General features: G+C 44.7%; 1 protein-coding gene across 1 annotated transcript in view; it reads left to right on the top strand.

Annotated features, from left to right (window-relative positions):
- Window positions 1-16,807, top strand: part of snd1 (staphylococcal nuclease and tudor domain containing 1) — an 82,635-nt gene that overhangs the window by 49,907 nt on the left and 15,921 nt on the right. Inside the window, exons 17-18 of the mRNA XM_088989256.1 lie at window positions 6,088-6,276; window positions 15,757-15,898. Coding sequence (XP_088845382.1) covers window positions 6,088-6,276; window positions 15,757-15,898 — 331 coding nt within the window. The remainder of the gene's footprint in view (window positions 1-6,087; window positions 6,277-15,756; window positions 15,899-16,807) is intronic.

The following is a 16,807-nucleotide window of genomic DNA, read 5'->3' on the forward strand; positions in this document are numbered from 1 at the left end:
ATTGATTCACAGCCCAAAATGACAAAATTAAAATGACAAAAAAAAATGAAAAAAGAAGGGCTTGTTCAAATCACAATCACAACCCCTCCTGCGGCGTAGCTGGATGCCAGATGATATTATGTCCTAAAAATTAGTTCAAATTTAATATGTTACAACCGAAGCGTTTGCTGGCTTCTTTGGTCCCCCCCCCCCCCGCCTCTATCTCCTTCTGCCCAGCGTTAATCCTTCGAGTCCTTCCCAAGTTAGCGGTGATTAGCGACATCTGGATTATGGACAAGAAGGGCAAACGAGGACAAAACCGATTTTTCACAAGTTGAACCCAATTGATCTTTTTTTTTTTTACGATGGTTTGTGATGGTTTTGAAGTTCAACAACTAACACCGCTCTCGCCCTCCATCCTCCACCCACAGACTGCTAATAAAAGCGCTGATGTCGAAAGCCCTTTCCGGGCACCCGCGACGACACTCCACTTTGACGGCGCTAACCGTTTTGATGGTTGAAATTCATTGTAAAAAAAAAAAAAACGTTTTCGGCGCTCGCCCAATTTAATTTTGGGCTCTTTACAATCTTGATACGGCGCCGAATCGTATAAAACCTCGAGAGGGCGAGCGAAAAGGCGACTGACTGGTGGCGAAATCATATTTGCCACCCCATCGTAATTTGTCGTCTAGCAACAGACTAACTCTATTTACGCGCAAGCTGCTAAGTGGGGATGACACAATAACATCTGCCCCCCTTTCCCCCCCTCGCACACACCATTGCAGTCAGATCGTCGTATTGGCTTAGGCCACCTGTCGTTGATTTAAGTTTGTTTATTTCATGGCCTCCTGGTTCATTTTGCACAATCGCCCACTCGCCGTTGTAACGTTATCGATCTTTTAAAATGCCAACGCCGCCGTCGTCATTCTTCAAATATAGCAGTATCGCGATATTGCTATCAAACTGTATTGTGATATCACTTTCAAACTCATTGTGGGACTATTAAAGGCTTTCTGATTCTGATTCTTAAACCGTATCGCGATATCAGTTTTAAATGGTATCACGATATCACGACGTATCGCCCCGGCCACTCTTAATTTGCGCTGTGCTTGCTCGCTAGGTCGCCCTATCACACTTTCCACCCCCCATCTGAAACCGTATCATGATATCAGTTTTGAATGGTATCCCATTGTGGGACTATTAAAGGCTTTCAGATTCTTAAATCGTATCACGATATCAGTTTTGAATGGTATCGCAATATCACGACGTATCGCCCCGGCCACTCTTAATTTGCACTGCGCTTGTCCGCTAGCTCGCCCTATCACACTTTCCACCGCCCTCTGAAACCGTATCGTGATATCAGTTTTAAATGGTATCGCGATATCACGACGTATCGCCCCGGCCACTCTTAATTTGCGCTGTGCTTGCTTGCTAGATCGCCCTATCACACTTTCCACCCCCGTCTGAAACCGTATCATGATATCAGTTTTTAATGGTATCCCATTGCGGGACTATTAAAGGCTTACTGATTCTGATTCTTAACCCGTATTGCGAGATCAGTTTTGAATGGTAACCCATTGTGGGACTATTAAAGGCTTACTGATTCTGATTCTTAACCCGTATTGCGAGATCAGTTTTGAATGGTAACCCATTGTGGGACTATTAAAGGCTTACTGATTCTGATTCTTAAACCGTATCGCGATATCACAACGTATCGCCACGGCCACTCTAAATTTGCGGTGCACTTGCGCGCTAGTTCGCCCTATCTCACTTTCTCCCCCCCTCTGAAACCGTGCCCCTATATCAGTTTTAAATAGTATCGCGATATCACGACGTATTGTCCCGGCCACCCTTGATTTGCGCTGCGCTTGTCCGCCAGGTCACCCAATGACACTTTCTCCCCGCTGTCCGTTTTTGACAAGCGAACATAAATTGACAAAAAAAGCCATGTTGAAAAATGCCTCCTGGTCTCTGCTTTCTCTCTCACACGACCGTCCGCCTCCTTCTCTCAATCTGTCAGTTCCGACAATCCGTGAGGACAGAAATGACTCTTTGAGTGACACGGATTGGCGTTGCCATTTGCCGCATCAACTGGTGAAAAGAAGGTGGGGGATAAAGAAAGAAATGATTACCGCCTTGTCGTGACGGTCCCGACCCCCCATTGCCCCCATTTTTTCATCACCGTGGTAACTGAATGACCACCGAATTTACAGACGTTTTTCCAGATCGGGTCACTTGTCACCCCCCCCCCCCCCCCCCCCCCCCCCCCCCCCCCTCTGCCGCCATGTCAGATCAGGCTATCTCAAGCTCACTTTTTTTTGTCAGGGCGTCAACCAAGGCATGAATATTTAAAAATTCCATTATGAAATCTTAATTTGATTCGCAGAGCGTCGGCAAGTGGAGCGTGAGCGCGAAAAACCGCAGCACTTGTCATTGTTATGAATACTTGAACCGACCACCACCAAAACAAACAAAGCGGGGGAAGGTAAACACGTTTGGTTTTCAATGTCAACTCTGACCCCCCTTTCATTGGAAGCTCCTGACCTAAACCCTTGATGAACATCAGGGGAAATACAAGAGCCCCTCGACCCTCAAGTCCAAAACTACAGCCACAATATCGCTTCAGTCAAGTAGTCTTACAGCCCGGTTGCCATTTATGTACCCAGTTAGGAAATGGGGGGGGGGGGGGGGTTGTATTTGATATAAAATGGTGCTCAATATTCATCGACCGGCACGCTATGTTGCCACCCTTCGGGGGGAAGTGGGTGTTAAGGGGGAGGGAAAGTGGGAAATAAAGCGGAATTGTCGTTATTGCTGTTATTGATTTTAATATCTGGGCTGTTCAGGCCCCTGAGCAGTCGCTTCAGCTCATTCATTTCATTTCATCCAGCAAAAAGGATCCATAAAGCCATTTTGGAAAAGTGTTAGCGTGATTTGTTTGCTGACAAATGATTTCCCGTCCACCCCCCGGCCCCCTTTTTTTTTAACCTTTCTGGAATTTATTTTAGTTGTACTTTTTGTATTTTTAAAGATTTATCTCCATTGTAGCCGAATACCTATTTTAGATGTGTTTTGTCGCAGTGGAGAAATGGCTACTTTTAGCCATCGCTAATCGCTATTTGGCTAATACACTGACCCCTTGCGCCATCATTTTGACCTGACATCTCAAAAGATTGACAAATGTGGAATATGACAGGTCATGATTTTGCATGATTGTCTCAGGTGAAACTCTGCTTTAGCATGCCGCTTGTTTGCCCGACCGTTAATTTGGGCCAGGCCCGTTTGACTTTGGTCTCACCGGCGTCGCGGGTCTCTGACAGTGATGCATGGCACTCCGAGGCGATTCGATTGATCACCTGGTTGGGTGGTGTTGGTAAGAGGGCTCCGCTATACAACTCCACAATGCACATGTCGGCGTACTTTGTGTCTTTGATCACTTCAAGCGGTGAAAGAAACACTCGATCGTCAACTGTGACATTTGCCGCTTGAACATATTTCGAAAATCACAGACGGCGGCATCAGAGAGACAATTTCAAAAGGTGCTCGTCCGTCCACTTTTACAAACTAGCCACTTGTTGATTTACCCTACACTTGTTTTTGTTGAAGCCTTGGCGCTGTTAGCCTCTGAGCAGCCCCTGTTTTACCATGAATATATTTTTTCGGGGTCTTTAATTCATTCACAATTTTATTTGGGAATTGAAATTATGATGTAGAGCAAAAAAAATGTTTGTTTTGCTTTTTCATTCTTGGGTCTGTTGTTAAAGCGCTGTATAAATCACTTTGTATGTATTGCATTGTCTTTTGTACATCTACCCCCATTTCAAGCTCAGATAACTCCAGACCCATATAATTTAGGAATTAACTATTTTTTTTATTGATGAAAGAAGAGAGTTGAAGGTTTCTAACATGGCATGTTTATGTCGTCCTAAAACTCAATATTCTATGGGTCCTGGAATTCAAGTGACAATGACAAAAGCCCTGGCACTGTAGTGGACACATTTTTGCACATGTCTGGCAGTGAATGATTTAGTTGATTTAGAAGTTGGTGGTTAGCTAAATTGCAGAGCCTTTTGAACATGTTGTTGGAAGGAAGATGGCGCCAGAAATTGCATTCTCTGAACAGTCATAGCCATGAATTGATTTGGACCCCACCCTCCCACGCACATCGGTCGTCTCAGGCAGTTTGATTTTGTTTGCGGTTTGAGCATTGATTCATTATCTCCTCCTCGCAAGTGACACCTTTACACAATATCGATTTTGGGTTGAAATCTGATCAAGGCCCCGTGCTGCCGCAGGCTTATCAATGTCTCATTTAACAGAAGGCGACGCGATAGATATGTTTGGTAAGATGATGATATAATGGGGTGTCGCCGTAATGGATGTCGGATCGAGATAAAAATTGAATTTGCGCGCAACAACTCAATAGTTTGAAACTCAAATCATCCATCTACACTGAAATGAATGTAACTGCCGGTAATCGGTTCTGGGCTCCCTGGAAATAGAGCATAATTTGTTATTTATTTATTTTTTAAACAAGCATGATATTTTATGAGAATATAAATATTTATACACAGTCATGTTGAAAAGTGTCATTCTGGTCTGTCATATCTGAAGGTTTAGCTCCGCTTTCTATTTGTTGTTACCAGTTTCCGAAATGTAATCTCACTGCGCGCTTTCAATTTGTTTTAGTGCAACTTTGGTGTCACCGACTGCCGTTTGTTTATTTATTTTATGTTCATTCACTTATTTTCATGCACTTGCAAAAAGTGAAGTAAATTAATGCAGATGCGGTTTTAAAACAATGACCTTGGGAGGGCCCCTCGGTTGTGACTCCGAGTTTATACACACACACCCAGGCTTCTAATTTTGCGTGTTTTCGATTTTTATTTTTCTCCCCCGTCCCCGTCTCCTCATTTTCATCCGTCGTGTCGACACAATCCCGCCATTTATGAGATTACCGAAGCCCATTTGCGTTCCGACGGGAGCCATCTTGGCTCGATGGCCGTCCTCTGCTGGGAGCCATCTGGGCTCCAGTCAAAGCAGTTTCTAGGCCGCCCCCCCGCCCCCTCTGCGCCTTCCTCGCCCTTTTATATCTCTGCGGCTATTAAAAGGCAAGATGAACTCAAAGAAACATTTTTTTTTCTTTTAAATTGTCTGATTGATGTCACTTATGTGAGGCGACATGGCTGAAGGTAAGGGGTCATTTTCTGCAGGTATTCCACGCCCCCCCACACCCCCTGCGATCCTTCAATCCGTTTGTCTGTAACCTTTTCTTGCCCCCCCCCTCCCCTGTTTGACATTCAATGGTGCTCTGTGGACGAGTTTCTGTCCTAATGGCCTAGTTATGTAACCGGCCAGAGCGCCCCGAGTGCTACCGAGTTTTTCGCGGAGGCCCAGCGCAGAAATATTCATTGTTGGATTGGATTTGCGTACACTTTAAATTCTTCGATGTCACAGTTGGTTTCACAAAAAGGAGGGAAGGGGTGATTCCTGAGTGAACTGGCCACGCTGTCAAATTTGACGCCCGCGATAAATAAAACCCCTTTTTTTCGACACTGAACGGTTTACAAAGTTAATTGTCGGCAGATTTCCCCCGTGGCTACGCCATTAACCGCCGGCGCTCCTAATCGCAGGATTCGACCTCCTATCTCGCTGACTGTGGATATCTATTTTTGTTTGGGAGGAGGGGGGGGTTTGCTGCTTACATCCATTTTCCCACGAGTGGTCAAAAGCAAATGAATAGATAATGAGTCTGAATCTGCACTTTTTTGTTATTTTTTTCTGCCATGAGTTTCTAATTGCAAAGGAGTTACGTTGCATAAAATACACATCTGCCGTGTTCAGTCAACGCTTCCCCCCACCGGCTACGGGTTGACCTGCAAATAAGAAGCAGATGTTCTGGACGAGAGAAAATGCTTTGTTTTGGTGTTGACAAAGCACAAAAGGAAAAAGAAAAAAATCCATATTTAGAGACTGGATGGCGAGCTCAAAAACAAGCGTCCAGATAGCATCTGGATCTCATTCCTTGCCATGACAGTTAAACCTAATCTGCGCTACAGATCGCTAACAATCCCCGACCCCCCCCCCTTTTTTTTTTTCGTGTTCCAGGTGGAGGTGGAAGTGGAGAGCATGGACAAAGCCGGCAACTTCATCGGTTGGCTTCACATTGAAGGCGTCAACCTATCTGTGGCCCTGGTGGAAAACGCCTTATCCAAGGTTCACTTCACGGCCGAGAGAAGCAACTACTACAAAACCTTGGTGACGGCCGAGGAGGGCTGCCGGCAGAGGAAGGAGAAGGTGGGTGACAGTTTGAGTTCAAACACGGAAGCCGCTAAAAGATGGCGAGGTTCGTTTTACGACTGGTCGTCGTCAATTAGCTTAACGACGCAGCAGAAAAGTACACCATTGTGTAGGTTATTTCACTTTTAATGGCAACGTTTTCGCAACAAACGGGATGCAAAGAAAACGAACTCGTTACACCAACGCCGCGACGAGGATTGTTAACTCATTTGCTGCCATTCCCGAATTTATTCGGGCATTGAAAAGCATGACGTGGAGCGCTATTCTTGAATTTGTTTGGGTTTTGGTTGCCTCTAGCAATGTTTTCCCTTCCGCAAGGGGGCAGCATTTGTCCTTTTTTCCATGTTAGTGCTTTGTTTTAGCTTCAGCTGTTGTTAAAGCGCTATATAAATCAATATGTATTGTATTTTGTACAGCCACCCCCATTTCGAGCTCAGATGACTCCAGACTATTATGACTGAGGAATTAACTACAACTACAATTAAACACAATTAACTACAAGCTAAATGTTGAACGCAAACATGGACCTGTAGCATACATTGACAAAAGAGATTGTTTTACCACATAAATCCGCTTCAATTCCAAGGCGCAACATATCCACATACGGCTTAGCGCTCTGCGCTGATGCTCCTTTCTTCTTAGTGCGTAAAAGCCAGACCCATATAACTTGGGAATTAAATCTTGCTTTCCTGATCAAAGTCAAAATTTCTAACGCTGTATTGAATGTTTATGTAGTCCTACAACTCAATATTCTGTGGGTCCTGCCATTTGCGTGAAAATGACAAAAACCCTGGCAATGGTGTGCACACATTTTTGCACATCGTCTGCCAGTGAATGAGTTAATACAAATCATCACTATTGGTCAATCCTATTCTATTGTTAAATCTTCGCCAGGAGACAAAAGGCGGCGGTACCCGGCTTAGCCGCGCTCTTTGGCTTTGCAGGGACGACGATCCCAAAGGTCAATTTTGAGCTGATACCCGCAAAAATTCAAATATGCTGAGGAATCTTCTTCGGAAAGGCTTCATTTCAAGCACAATCACTTTGTCCCACTGGTCTCATTGTAGTAAAATCTCATTGACGCGACCAAACTAAGCAGTTTCGGATTCCGGATGCACCTGCAACGAGGTTAATACCCCCCGCAATTCCCGCCACCAATTGCTAATTCCCCACTGGACACATTTTTCACAAATTCATCTGTGTCTGCATTTCATGGCGACAACCTCATTTTTTTTCTCGTAAGGGTAGAGCCTGACACAGCATGTCCTCTGTTCCCGCCGCCGGAGGGCCGCGAGTGAAGAGCCAAAGCGATAAGAGGAAGGGAGACAGGAAGCCATGCGAGCTTGCTAGCGCTCAAGACAAAGACCAGCCGTGACTTCAAACAAGGGGAGGGTGGAAGTGGATAGCAGGGAGGGGGCAAATATATCAGCTTCCCATCTCCAAGCCAACTTTTGGAGGTCTCCACGGGTTAATTAGAGCACACAAGAGTCCCATCTCAGCATCTTGGCTGGCCGCGACTTGCAAACTCTGCACTAACACAACACGCCGCCGCGCACAAAAAACAAACAAACAAACAATGGCGGGCCGCAACCGGGCTGATGCGACATCAAACGCCATTGCCGTCTGTCTGGCTCTCAGGTTAGCTCAAGTCACAAAAGCTGGCGGTGAAAGTCAATCCGGCTCAAGTCGGATGAGGCCGACGGCGCTCGGGTGTTGTCGTGGGAGGTGTCGCCGGCGAGCTTCCCCGCGGCGGAGAGATTAAAGGAGGCGGCGGCTGAATCTCGAGGGGGGGATGGATTCCTAGACTGCAAAAATTGAACTGGGAGAGAGCTAAAAAATGGGGATCCAGAGGAGACTGTGACCACTAGGACAAACAAACATGCCATTGGCAAGCGTCCCTATTTGACCGCCAAACACGTTCCCGTTTGCCAAGTCTGACGTCAAACATGATGCTAGCAAAGGAGATATATTATCCAATTTTCCGCACAAAAAAAAACCAAGTGTCTGAAGGTTGCATCCACAATATTGCCGTGACACAAGGACATACGGCAAAACAAAGGCGGCGACAATGACACTAAGGAGCAACAACCTTTCAGTAAGGCGGGTGCATCGTTTAGAAATCAGACTAGGGTGTTAAACCGCAATCTAACATAGCTCCTTGACTCATTCACTGCCAGATGATGTGCTAAAATGTGTCCACTGCAGTGCCAGGGTTTTTGTCATTTTCACTCAAATTGCAGGACCCACAAAATAGTGAGTTGTAGGACGACAGAAACATTCAATAGAGCGTTAGAAACCCTAGACGCTCTTCTTTCATCAGAAAAAAAGAGTTACTTCCTAAGTGATATGGGTCTGGCTTTTATGCGATGAGAAGAAAGGAGCATCAACGCAGTGCGCCGATGCGTATGTGAAACTGTCGAGGCTTGGAATTGAAGCGGATTTACGTAGGACAGGAGATATTAAAAAAATATCTTTCGTCAATGGATGCTACAAGCTTCGTGTTTGCTTTCATCATTTAGCTTGTCGCTAATCGTAGTTAAAAAAAACATTGTCAGAGGTCTTATCAGCGCTTTATGGGCACCTAAGCATGATAAAACAAAACCAGAACAAATTCCAGAATGACATTCCACGTCATGCTTTTCAATTCCCGAATAAATTCAGGAATGGCAGCAAATGACTTAATAACAATTTAAATTTTTGACCTTATATGGGCATGAGGTGTTTTTTGTAGGTCAACAGATACAAATAATCAACCGCGTTGTTTCTAGCAAAAATACTTGATAGCAAAAAAAAAAATATGTTACAAACGGCATTTTTTTAATTACAAGTTTAATCAACCTTCCATGTCGTAATTATATTTGATACATTATTTTGTTACGTCGATATTGCAGCGTCTGGTTGGCTCGAACGCAAAGCAATCCATTAAAAAGCAAAAGCAGCCAGAAGAAGGAAAAACGGTACGCGGTTAGTGATTAGTGTCCTAATTATGAGTAGGTGAATCAACAAAAGAGGAGGTAGGGGGATGTCGCCCCCTCACTCAATAATAACCTGAATGCAATTTCTGTTGAGCAAGGGCTTTTTCCTCCCCCTGTTGTAATTACCCAAACTTGAAGTAGATTAACCTCATTGGGCCAACGGAAGAGCCAAAATAAGAGAAAGAAAATTGGGGGGGGGGGGGTCGTCGCAAAGACCACGTTGAAGATGTTTTCACATCCTCCTCGCTGCTTCTTTTCATCTCTTCAATCTTCTCTTCTCCTTTTTTTGTTTCTCTCCCGACTAATCATCCCGTAGGAGGCTCCTTTGGCATTGCGGTCAAAAGTAGACCCCCCTACCCCAACAAGAAAAAAAAAATCATCCATGTCTCGGGTCAGCATGGCTTCGCTGTCTTTTCCCGTTAGCGCTTCTCGTTTGCCGACTCCCAAGAATCCAGATAATTGGGTCTTTGCTTGCACCTAATAGGCTTGTGCCGCCATTTTGTTTTTGGTTCAGCCTCGCTCAAGGCGGGTGGTGGGATGGGATAGTTGGGGGTCTTTCTACTTGGCTTGGTGTTCATTTATTTTATTTTTTTACCTAGTCTTATTCAACGGCGATTTACTTGAAGCAGGAGATAAACCATCCATGGAGAATCTCATCCAAGTCGCCTTGTTTTGCTTTCCGTGGATGACAGTCTCCCTTTTTTTCTCTATTAATGCCACGCACGCCCACTTCTTTACGCCCCGCGGCCACTGAAAATGCTTTCAGGGTAGCAATATCCATTTTTTTCTGTTATAGTGAAGAATATAATAACGCTGTGGCATTCTTTGGCTAGTCACGCACAAATAAAAAGGGGATTTCCTATCGCTACTTTTACGCTAGCTAGCCCTATCGAGATTCGATTATTAGCATGTGGTGAAATTGTGGAAATTTGCCAGGTGTGTTAATTTTTTTTTTGCGGGGGGCTTATTGACGGCGCCGTATAGCGATATATAGACTATAAAGACATGATATAGATAGACATAGATATACTATATAGACATGCGTCTTGACAAAACGAGCCACTAACAAACAAAAAAAAGCTGATGGAGGCTTTTTTGTAGCGATTACGTCATCTGAATCGGAGCGCACATACACACACCGACCCGAGCTGTCTCTTTCTTGCTTACTCAATGCTACTCGGAGCATGTGCGGATGCTCTCTTGAGGGTATGGGGGGGGGGGGGGGGGGGGGGTACTCCCGTGTAGACGGCACGGCGGACCCCCTCCGTCCTCCCCCAAGGCTCCTCGGACGGTGACAGGAAGACAGAGAAGCAGATCAGCGGGACGCAGTGATGTGTGTGTACTCTCGCCGACTGCTTCTTCTTCACATATTTATCCTCTTTTCTCCCTCACGTCAGCAAATGTGTGTTTGGCTCACGTGTCAATCACCCGCCGCGCCCGGGAGCGGTCGCCGTTATCCAAGTGGGGGTGCAGGTTTGCGTGTTTGGTAGCTGTTATTGTTCAAGCTGGTTTCTGTGTATGTAAATGGCGGCGGCAGGGCGGAGAGGCTCTCTTTTGCCTTTTTTTATCATGGCAATACTTTGTATTATTTATTTTACATTTTTTTTAATGCTCCCGAAGGCTGGTGATCATCTTCCAACCACGACCTTTTTATTGAGCTCATTAGTCGCCGACCTTGTTGGAATGCAAAGTGGCTCACGGTCCACGTTCCCAGGTAGCTTCTTCATCTGCGCCACGCTAGCGCCTTCATCACTTGTCTTTATTACCTCCCCCGCGGTTGACCATCCGGCACTCCCACAATGCACTTTATTTTTTTTCTCCCCTTTTGCTTTTTTTCTCCCACGGTAATCGTTTTGGCCATCTTGCCTCCGGTCTGACTTCCGAATTTCACTCTCTCCGCCTTTCTATTTATTCTGCTTGCCATTCAGCGCCGATGCTCTCTCCCTATGCGAGGTGAATGCAAATGGCCGTTGATTCATTAAAAAGCAGGCAAGGGGGGGTTGTGAAATTACTTGATCTCATTACCATTGAGGGCTTTCGTTTGCTCATAAATGGCTAAGCTTGAACCTCCATCAATTGGCTACATTGATACAAATAATTGGTCACAGAACTCATATACTGCCAGACGATGTGCAAAAATGTGTCCACTCCAGTGCCTGGGCTTCTTATATATATATATATATATATATATATATATATATATATATATATATATATATATATATATATATATATATATATATATATATATATATGAGGGCAATCGATAGGGAACTCAAAGGCCTTCCGGCTAATGCGTCAGTAACTAACTTCAAGCAACAGTTCCGAGGGGGAATTTATGATAGGCGGCCATTTTCTCTTCCTCCCCCAAATGTCTTTTCGTATTTACGTCAGCCTTCTTTTTACTTTGTTTGGCCTTTTTGGGCTGGATGGACTGCTGTAAAAAGAAACAGGCTCTCCAGAAAGAGTACACTTTGTTGCGTGTGTGTGTTTGTGTGTGTGTTTTGGTCCGTTTTACAGAGTCTCTTCTTTTCGCCCTCACTCGTGCCTTGGGTGGCGACCGTTACATAAACTGACCCTCGACATCTCTGCGATATCTAAAATCCATTTTTTTGCCATTTTTTGTCTTTGGTGATCTTGTTGTTCTATAGTCTTGGCAAATCAAAAATATTTACATAAAAAAGCTCTGATGAGAAAAAAAGGCCTAGAAATGTCCATTTTCTCTCAATGGGGTCTTTGTTCCTCTTTTTAGTTGGCATCTGAGTTGCCTTCAAACACCATTCTGAGTTGAATAAAAACAATTAATTGGTTTGCTAAGTGGCTATGTGAAAATGGCGTCATTCTCACCCAGACAAGATCACTACAGATAAAGAGAAGCGATTCTGCATTGGGAACATCTGATGCAGTATCATTCCCACCCCTGGCGTCATGTCGCCATCCGCTTTCCCCGCCGCTGCCAGATCGGTATTAACCTCGAAGATCTCTGTCCCGCATCCCGGGGGTCTCGCTAATCCCACCCTCATCTTCTCCTTTCCCTTTTTACCTCTCATTTTACCACAAGAGCTGTCTGTGATCAGAAAAGAGAAAAAAAAATCTAAAGACCACCTTGTGAAAAAAGGAAAATAAAGGGCGGTTGTCACGGCAACCTGGGAACATGAGTGCCCACTGTTAATTAAAAAAAAAGTTGATTCATGGCCCTTAAAAAACACACTTACACATGGCGGCGTGTCAAGCGAGTCCTTTTTTTTCTCAACAACGGATCCGCTTGAGGTTCCGTGGCTCTGATTTTTTTTTTCTCCGACTGGTCATGTTTGCTTTGAGGAACCAGTCGCATTCAGCTTGGCATCTTGTTTGGGAAAAGTAGACATGGTGACACGAAAAGACGTCATCTGGTGGCTCACTGGAATTTACCAAGACTCAAGCTGAGTAAACGGTAGTGATTATCCAGAACTAGCGCAGAATGGAAACACCTAAAAAAAAATCCAGAACAAACAACAATCTGGAATCTTTAGCGACGTAGCAGCTAAATTTGTCACGAATGACCAATAACCCAAAGAAAGCCACTTTCCCAAAATCCTCAAACAAAGCCTTCCAAAAGTAAACAAAAATAATAATAATGATACGTAAAAAACATAATCATAGTGCGCTTTAGCGTTGCATCATGCTAGCAAGATAGTATCTCAATCTTGCTTGCGAGGCGCCATTTTGGATGGCGTTTCCTTGCCCGTTGCCCCAATTACATACAAGGCGACGTGTCCTGTTTCCATAGCGACGCCATGCCCTCTATTTGGCGCACACCCGCACATTCCGGTGTGCAGGTGCCGCTAAGAATAGCCGCTCACAACACTCCCAAAAGCCCCGCCGCGCGCTAAAGTGGATCAATTTGTGTCAATTTGGAAAGTGTAGCGAGTTGTGATCGCCGCGGGTCGCCTCGGAGCCGTCAATTTGTTGTGAGGCTGATTCTCGGATGCGGCGGAGGTTGGGGGGGGGGGGGGTTTGTTGTATTCGCCGCGCGAGCCAGGGTTTGACAACGAAAATATCTGCTGGGTGTGATATGAGAGCGAGAGGGGAGCAGTTCGTCCATTTGCCATTCATGTTCTTTTTACCGTCTCTTGCCCGTGCGGTTCCAAATTAGCGTCACGCTAGCTTTTTCCGCAGTGCATAAACGTCTCTATTGTAAAGTCACATCCTGATAAGCCAACTAGCCCTGGAAATATTACTCATCTATGTGTCCTGCTAGCGTAATGCAACGCAAAAGCATATTATGATTGTTATATTTTTAATTATTATTATTGTTTGTTGTTGTTTACAGCATATAAAGTACTAGCCTTCTGCTACTGACGTATTTTCTCACCGCGTTCGGCCTTGTGGGCTCAGAAGTACATGCGTCACATTCAGATTCCTATTGTGCCTCAAGGCCGCTTAGCATTATGTACGCTCTTTATGGATGTGGTTTATTTATTCATGTATTATTTATTTATTTTTTACAATAATAATAATAATACATTTCATTTATAAGTGCCTTTCAAAACTCTCAAGGTCACTTTACAGTCACAGGATACGTTTTTCTGTGGGTGTGTAGCGGCAGCCACACGCGCCAGCGTTCACTCAACCCGGAAGTAACTCAAATGGGTAGCTAGATAGCTAGTGAATAGATAGCTGCTAGCTAGCGAATAGATAGCTAATAGCTAGCGATATAAAGAGAGGTAAAGATACCTTGAACAATAGCGAGATAGCTAGAAAGATACAGTGTCCATTATCACAACTACAAGACAGGCTAAGAAGACATAATCCCTTTTGTATTTTGCGCCAATTTGTTAGCATTTTGTTAGCCACCCCCCCCCCCCCCCCCCGCCCCCTGGAATGGTTGTTTTTCCTCATGCCCGGTGGTTTCTTCCAAAATAAATTGGAGGGACAAGATATGGGCTGGTTTTCCATTCACAAATCATTCCGCTCATAGACTCCATACATGTTACACTGAGAGTAAGTGCACCCCCCATCTCACACAGGCAGCCTCCCATCTCTTTTTACAGCTCAGATATAATCCCCCCAGCCCCCACTTCCACCCCCTCGGTCGAGTTTCCCTGCTGTCATTTTGACACAACAGCTTTGGAAAAAAAAATGGTGCTCTTCCTATTTTATGTACCAATCAACTCCATTTTATCTCCTTTTTTTTAAAAGCTCTATTTTATAGAACCCAATCATCCCCCTGCTCCCCCAAAAAAGTCAACGACTGGACAAGGATGAGACTGAAAGAAGAAAGAAGTGTCCTCCATCCACTTGATTTAATGAACCATTCTCCCCGCCGAGGATTCATTAGCGATATAATAGGCTCTAAATTGATTTACAAAGGGCGCTCTTATGAATAACACGGCTCTTATTGATTTCGATTGTTCTCAAAGCGCGATGGCCTAATGAATCGACGCCGGCGAGGGGGCCATTCGCCGCCACGTCCGTTTGGCTGCATTTTTTTTGGGGGGACGAGGATAAAGTTGAACTTTTTGTCACTCTGTATGTGTTGCCCGTCGCCTTGTCTGCGACTGCGCTAGCTTAGCTGTAGCATCTGGTCGCTGTTGCAGAGCAGCAGTCCGCGTACCTGCATTCAAGTGGAACAAACCGGATGGTTGGCTGCTCACGCAAGGTCATCAGCCTCGGGCAACGTGTGTGCGTGTGTGTGCGTGTGTGCTCGTCCTGTGTTTGATGCACTCACAGAACAATCCGAAGCACATTTTCAAAACATGACTGTAAGACGCTCTACACACGCACTTTTAATATCATCCAAAATACTTTTTTTTAATTCCCGTATCACATAAGTAAGTATTTAAGTAAAATAAAATACAGACGCGTTCTTACGACCGAGATACAGTCGTTCGAAAAGTGAATTTGTTCATAAGTTGCCTCAGTGCTGTATTTTGTATGGAATGTCTGCTTTGTGCTTATATAAGTATGTTTAAGATTTATATAAATATGTTTAAGTAACCTGTATTGGTGTGTACAAAAAAAAATAAACATTTAATAACATATATGCTCCTTAAAGATATGTACATGTACAACTTGTATGTACCGTTGTTCATAACTCAAATGTTCATAAGTAGGGGAGTGTCTGTAATACAACTTGATGTATTGCACTATTTCGATTTTGGCCATCATGGATATGAAGGATTTTATTTTGAAGGATACGTGACCCATTCTGATTCGCACAATTGTCAAAACTCTTTGGAATTTGATCAAATTATTGAATTGAATCATTACACGCCTTCCATTGCTACACGGCGAATAATGTACCGTATTTTCCGGTGTATAAGGCGCACCGGGGTATAAGCCCCCGATCAATAGTGTATTTTCAAACTTGTTCCATATATGAGGCACACTGGAGTATAAGGCGCAGGGTAATCTTTTGAATATACACCGGAAAATACGCTAATCTCTCCATCTGTTCCTGATTCATTTTTTGACACACACACGGACTTGGAATCTCATATTTGTGTGTTTTATTTTGTAGGTGTGGGCCAACTACGTAGAGAAGCCCAAAGAGGACGTTGTGCACGTGTCGGAGGAGAAGGAACGCGTGGCCAAATACAAGCCGGTCTACGTCACGGAAGTCACCGACACGCTGCATTTGTACACCCAAGACGTCGAGACAGGTACTTGTTTTTGTTGACTTCCTCTTCCTGTTTATTTGCCGTGACGCAACATGCTAACTTGTATCAAACGCAGTTTCCCACATTGGGTAGACCGTTTTACACGTGAACCGCCGTTAGCTAGTGTTGCTTTCGTCACGCTTCCTTAAAACGACTTCCTAAAGCTTTTCATGATCTTGCTTTAGGCCCACGCGTGGAGCTTAAAAGCTCCGGTAGTGCCTCAGGCTAACATAGCTAGCCCAACGCAGCCCACCCGCGCTTCTTTCCCCTCCAGGTGTGAACACAGCCGATCAAAATCGGGACCGCGTGGGCTAACCTCGGCACTTCAAATGAAGTCGAGGGGGCTAACGCTGTTAGCGTTAGTTGCCATGGGCCATAAGAACTTAATATTCATGCGACATGTTGCGCGTCATGTAAATATCAAACATGGTGTGCAACATTTTACGGTTTTTTAAAGTGCACTTGAAATCTGGCAGTATTTTGTCACTTTTATCTTGTCACATTGAGCAGACCTACCAAAAAAAAAAAGTCACCAGATGCTACGTTCGAAAACAGACGGGAGGTCGGCCATTTTGCTTTCAAGCCACCATTTTGGGGTCTTTTTGACCGAATCCCAAGCCTCCAACCTCTGCCCTTCATCCTGCCCTCCACATCCCCCGCACTCTCGATCGCTTTCATTCTCGCTGACGCGAGCTCAAAGCGGCATTAAGTCATAGCGGGGGGGAGGCCCTTGAAGAGCGACATCAAAGTGGCGTTGTAGAATCACAGCAGCCGAGTGCCACGCCGTATAAATGATGTTGCGACACATGTGACACGGACGTGCGTAGATACTTCTTGTTTTGTGTCAAATCATCAAAGTTTGCCCTCGTTGTTCGTGTCGAACAAGGCAAACAAAAACAAAAATAATTTCTA

The sequence above is a fragment of the Hippocampus bargibanti genome, linkage group LG22 (genome assembly GCF_051943395.1).
Source record: "Hippocampus bargibanti isolate YZ-2025 linkage group LG22, ASM5194339v1, whole genome shotgun sequence".
NCBI classification, from domain to species: domain Eukaryota; kingdom Metazoa; phylum Chordata; class Actinopteri; order Syngnathiformes; family Syngnathidae; genus Hippocampus; species Hippocampus bargibanti.